Raw genomic sequence first — 5,780 nt, 5'->3', positions numbered from 1 at the left:
TGATCAAATACAGTGACCGTGGGTGAATTTAACTCTTTAGAATAGCAATGTTCTGTGGAATAACGTGTAGCATTAAGCCAAATACAAAGGTTATTTGATGGGTTACACGTTATTAGGTTCAGAAAGTAAGTTGTGCTAGTAGGAATAATGGCCTAAACTCCGGTCAATTGAACCAAACTAACATTTACAACGAACAGCGAACATATCGTTTTCCGTACGTGCCAGAAAAATTGCCCACGTTCCATTGGAAAGAGTATTTTAAGGTCATTGTATTCCAGATTAAAGAGAGCGCATGCATTTCTTATCATCATTACCAGGTAAATGACCTATTGCACCAAAACAATCTGATCAAACATATCTTTTGATAGGTGCAATAACATTCTGCGGAGAAGATAAGCATCGTGTCTTGCAAGTAACAGTGCATGTGTTAGACTGCTCCATCTAAATTGCCGATCGAATGGACCATGGTTCAGGGAGCGCATCAGCAAGCGGAACACGCCAAGATTGTCCCAGCATTTCCCCAAAATGAGAGTTCATGTCTTCCAGTACCACCATCAGCTCAGTTGTCGGTCCATTGCAAGGAATCTGCAAGGCAAAAGAGTAACGGTAAAACAGAAATACCTGAATATTCTCTTGCATACTTTTCTACAAAGAACATGTGATATACTCATACCAGAATACAACACTGTATGTCTGTTTTGTAAATCTCAGACACGGCAAGGTTACTTCGTACGAGATACTAGCAAGAAACATACTCCCTCCGTTCCTAAATATAAGTCTTTTTAGAGATTTCAATAAGTGACTACATACAAAGCAAAATGACTGAATCTACACTCTAAAATATGTCTACATACATCCGTATGTTGTTGTCCATTTGAAATTTCTAAAAAGACTTATATTTAGGAACGGAGGGAGTACTTCAGTTCAGTCTTGATTTGGTAACAACATATCAGGATTTGTTTCGCAAAAAAAAAACATATCAGGATTTGTGACTAGTGAAAGAATAAAGCTGATCAAGGTGAGAAGGCAGGATACCTTTTAGCCTTTTACTCATTTTAATTATGTCTAGGGTATTGGGTATAAGTCAGAACAGCATGGCAGTAGAGTAGTTCAGACAATACTCCTGTACAAAGCACTGAAGACAGTACCAGTGAAAAAACTATTGATGCAGCATAGGAGTTGGAATTAAGGATGACAATATTATTATGGTATAAGGATCGGAAATTAGGGTAGCAGTTCGACATGGTGACTTGACCAAACTACTTACTCCTGCAAGGATTCTCAAAAAAAAACTTACTCCTGCAAGTAACACGTTGAACGGGCAGTATAGGAAATATGCAGAATCATGAACAGGAGAAAGAAAAAATATGATTAAATATCAAGTGAAAATAAGAAGAGTACCCAAACAAGAAGACTGTTCAAGAGAAAGTACCAAAGATAAGTTAGCTGGCGTGCTTCGATTTTTTTTTCTGGTCTTTGTCAACAGTCAACACGAACCAGCATGTCTGCCAAAGTCTTCCTTGTTCCATTGGTCGCCTTTCTCGAAAGTGTTCCTTCAGTTATATCCATAGATACAGGAAATTAAACACAAATGATACAGAACAATGAGAACTATATATCTTTCTTCATTACACCAAGAATTGAATCAGAAAATACCGCTTAGGCATTTAACATGACAGCTGCATAGAGATATATGTTGACATTAAATAGAGAACACATTTTTACTCAACATGATATACAATCCCATATCCATTGCAATCAAAAAAATACTCCAGATTCTCTAGTACTACAAAATTCCGCCTGCAGCATTTTAGAATAAATCGCTGCTAATGATGGCCAGTTTAGTTCTAAAACGTATGGGTCTATATGCAATGATTAATTCTACACAATATTTAAGATATCAGCCACCCAATCACCCCCTTCAGAAACTTAAATACAGATACCATTTGTGTCAATTACAAATATATCCATGTTGTGCACAAGGGTTCCACACACATGATTTGAAAAATATGTTAAACTACAACTTGTGCACCCTAAAATTAAAGCCTAGGAAACTTCAGAGCTTTAATATTCAAATGAATCAAGCATGCATGTTGAAGAAGCATACCTGCACACGGGAGGTTGTATGATTCAAGCCATGTTGGGAGCATTACAGGCACAAAGAAGGCAGAGCTGTAGCTCCGAGAGGTGATGCTGTCTGGAAAAGAACTACTCCCAGTCTCCCCCTTATCAATGTCGAGTTCACAGACAAGGTCACCATGTTTGAAATAGAAAATGTTGGCATTGAATGGATCAATTGCAGAAATCCACGGCATTTCACATTCCCTAGGTATGGATTTGTCAGACAAGACCAGGTTCAATCTTTTCTCATGTGTTAGCTTCCAGGAGGACCCCTCGTCGTCGAGCGAGAACGAGTAGAGCATAAACGGCTCCTTGGTGGTCAATTCGACATAGCGCAGCTTCCCCTCGCTGACACCCAAGAGCCGGAACAGCATGAGCGGCGCGTCCATGTCAAAGTTGGGCAGCGAGCGCGGCAGCGCGACGAAGCCATGCTCCGGCCGATCGCTGAATGGGTCGACAGAGAAGACACCAAAGAAAGGGTCGACCCACCACAGCCGGTCGCCGAACGCCACCACCTCGTGGTTCGGCATTGGGCGCCAAGCCGGGGCCGCGGACGGGACGAACAGCGGCGGCTCGTCCCACTCCCCTGTTTCGGACCGAAAGCGGCGCACGACCCTTTGGCCGTCCCTTTCCCGGAGGCAGAGTTGAGCGACCACGAACCTGTCAGGCGGGCCGTGGGGGTCGTCGGATTGGGTGAGCAGGCCGAAGGGCGTGGTCGTCAGCGCGGCATCCATGCTGGGGACGGGGAGGCGGAACAGCTGGCCGCTGAGAGGGTTGCAGACGAAGCGCCTGACGCCCGGATCGACGGCGGCGGCGCACGCGGCCAATCCGGGCATCGCTTTGCTGCTGCCACCGCAGTCGCGGATGGCCTCGGGCCAGTCGCCGGTGTCGGCGAAGTCGAGGAGGAGGAGCCCGTCGCAGCTCGCGGCCTGGATGGTCGCGGCGGCCAGGTCCATGCCGTCGGCCAGGTGGGTGGGGACGGAGAGCTGGGAGACGCAGGGGGGCTGGTGGAGGTCCAAGGACGCGCGCGCGGCCGGCGACGGCGCCCCCGACGCGCCCAGCGCCGCCATCCTGTAGGTGAGGGCCCAGGGAGGGCGCGAGGCCGCCGTGCAGAGGCAGCGTCGGAGGGGCGCCGCGGCGGCGCCGGCGACGCGTCGGAGCATCTTGCTTGCTTCTGGAATCTGGAGGCGAAGAGGGGCAGGGTTTTGCGCAGCTTTGTCCTTCTGGCCGTTGACGTGAGCGATCTGTGGTGGATGGGAAAGAGGGGGTTTGGTGCACATGGACTCGGTCCATGCGTCTCTGGCTGGCCCATGGGTTTGGTGCACAAAGGAGCGGGTACCGTCTAGCTGTCTAGCCCATGGTCTCGCAGAGAAGACGACAAGATAAGGTGAGTTCGAACTTCGAAGTCCAAAAATTCATTAACTCACGTTTCAGATTTTTTTTTTCCAGAGTCCAAAAATTCGTTAACTCCTACTCCCGCCAAAATACTCTGCGAGTTCAAAGTAGCCCATGGGCTGTACACATTCGTCTAAATGTCAATTCTGCGACGAATCGGACAGTAGTCCGAGCGGCACGATGCATGCAAAGAATCAACATACATGACCCACTGAGAAAACAAGCACAAACAAGAAGAATTTACTCCAAAAAATAAACAAGACTTAAACTTCAGTGCGAAGATTTTCAGACCTTTGCCAGTAGCATAGCAGCATCAGGCAATCACGATTATAGTGGGAGGTGTTCATACAGCATTATCGCACTGTCAGTCACTGTCTCGTGCAAGTTATTTTTTAGGGCATTTACAAACCACACACATATTCGGAAGCTAGTGTTTACAGGCAAGCTGTGGAGTTTCGATAGGATCGACATCAGCTAGCTAACCATAAAATACCTTAGTAGAGAACTAGACATAAATCGGTGCTGCGCACGATATTCTTCCTGAGATCATCGACTAAGACAAGACGTTTCCCATGTTTTTCCCGAATGGAGAAGGTGGCAGCCTGCTGCCGATGAGATCGCGCAGCTCAAACTCGCTAGGGAACCTCTGTTCGGCTAACTTCGAGAAAACCTGGAAAGGTGGAAGCAAGTTTCAGTAAGCAAGAAATGTATGCGTGTATTACTGCTAAAGTCATGTCGGTAAAGCAAGCCTTTTCCATGTAGCAGTTTTTCTAGGAAGAGCAACAGAATCTCATGAGAAAAAGAACATCGATAACACAAAGCAAAAGGGTGACTTTTTGTTTGTGGAAGCAATCTTTTAATATAATGAACTTGTAGTTGTAGTCAAAAGAAGTGGGTAGAAAAGCAATTTATGTGTTAACTTCGAGAAAACCTGAGAAGGTGGAACAAGTTTCAGCGAGAGAAATGTATAAGTGTATTACTGTTCAAGTCATGTTGGTAAAGCAAGCCTTATCCATTTAGCGGTTTATGGAAGATAGCATCTCTGTGATAAAACAGCAAGGCCAAAGGGTGATATTTTGTTTGTGGAAGTAATCCTTCAATATAATGAACTTGTAGTCAAAAGAAGTGGGTCGAAAAGCAATTTATGTGCTAACAGAAGTGAAAGAGAAAGGGCGCACACTAGAATCTCATGAAGCCTAATTTATGATGCAAGCATGCAGGAAAGCAATTTATGTGTTAAGAAGTGAAAGAGAATGGTGTGTCTGATGTAGGAAACATACCAAATCTCCATTGCAGTAAACTTCAAAGGCACCAGAACTTTGTAGGAAAGACTGGGCAAAATTGCCAATGAGCCAAATTGTCGCCATGGTTCCAAATCTATTGGCACGCAATGAGTAAAACAATGGAGGTGGAGTAATGCCAAGTTTGGGGAAAATCTGGTCACCAGCCATTATTGTTGCAATGGCTCCGACTTGAATAACTGGCATGATTTTGCTCAGTACCCGCTTGGGGAAAGCTGGCGGATAATTATGCAAGAAAACATTAATGCCAGGAAATGATGTTTCCAGCATGCGCTTCATGGTCATCGCATTTCCCCTGCAAAATGGAAGTCAAAGTTTTTAGTTTAACCTGTACGTGCAAAGCAAAATATATACAGTATTTATAGGAGGATGAAATATGATGGCATCGCATACTAACTTAATCCTATGTCATACGATGTCCTTTTCAAGTAATATCGGGAACTCAAGATAAGGAAACAGGTTCAAGTAAAGCCCCATACAATGTAGTGGTGCTCACGACTGCGGGTCATATAATGAAGGCCAAAAGAGCGTAAAAGAGAGCAGAGCTAGCTCAGTTGTGCCAACAATCCTCTGATACACTGACAGGTAATGGAGAGCCAGCTTAGTTGTGTCAAAACTGAAGTTCAGATGAGTAGTAGTAGCCACATTGTATGTTAAGAGTTTATTCCCTCCGTAACAAAAAGTAAGACGCTTTTTATGCCCTATGTAAAACCAAAAAATGTCTTGCATTTTGATAGAGAGGTTGTACTAGTGGTAAGCACCTTAATCCTAATGTGAGTAAAGTCCCTACTACTACAACCCAGCTACCCAGTGCACAGCGCAGATATTCAATATTCACTGGTAGCTAAAGACGTGTCTTCCCTAAAGGAAGGTCGCACATATCATGCCTGCTCTGTTGATGATAGGCCTGAAGGATCCACCAACTAGGTCATCCCAGACCCTCCAATCCCTCCATGAACCTCT

The 5,780-nt window shown here is 45.0% G+C and overlaps 2 protein-coding genes across 2 annotated transcripts in view; both read right to left on the bottom strand.

Annotated features, from left to right (window-relative positions):
* Positions 1-237: 237 nt before the first annotated feature.
* LOC119350571 lies at positions 238-3,401 on the bottom strand. The gene is made up of 3 exons (XM_037618332.1): positions 2,108-3,401; positions 1,433-1,553; positions 238-585 (listed from the first exon to the last, which is right to left on the bottom strand). The coding sequence occupies exons 1-2, from the start codon at positions 3,399-3,401 to the stop codon at positions 1,480-1,482; spliced, it is 1,368 nt and encodes a 455-aa protein (XP_037474229.1). The 3' UTR covers positions 238-585; positions 1,433-1,479.
* A 374-nt stretch (positions 3,402-3,775) lies between these two features.
* The window catches only part of LOC119348311 (selT-like protein), a 6,079-nt gene continuing 4,074 nt past the window's right edge, over positions 3,776-5,780 (bottom strand). The window contains exons 4-5 of the mRNA XM_037616509.1: positions 4,797-5,112; positions 3,776-4,186 (exon numbers count right to left, since the gene is read on the bottom strand). Of these exons, the coding sequence (XP_037472406.1) occupies positions 4,070-4,186; positions 4,797-5,112 (433 nt within the window). The 3' untranslated portion in view covers positions 3,776-4,069. The remainder of the gene's footprint in view (positions 4,187-4,796; positions 5,113-5,780) is intronic.

The sequence above is a fragment of the Triticum dicoccoides genome, chromosome 1B (assembly GCF_002162155.2).
Source record: "Triticum dicoccoides isolate Atlit2015 ecotype Zavitan chromosome 1B, WEW_v2.0, whole genome shotgun sequence".
Classification (NCBI taxonomy): domain Eukaryota; kingdom Viridiplantae; phylum Streptophyta; class Magnoliopsida; order Poales; family Poaceae; genus Triticum; species Triticum dicoccoides.
This window is presented reverse-complemented; position numbering and strand designations above follow the sequence as displayed.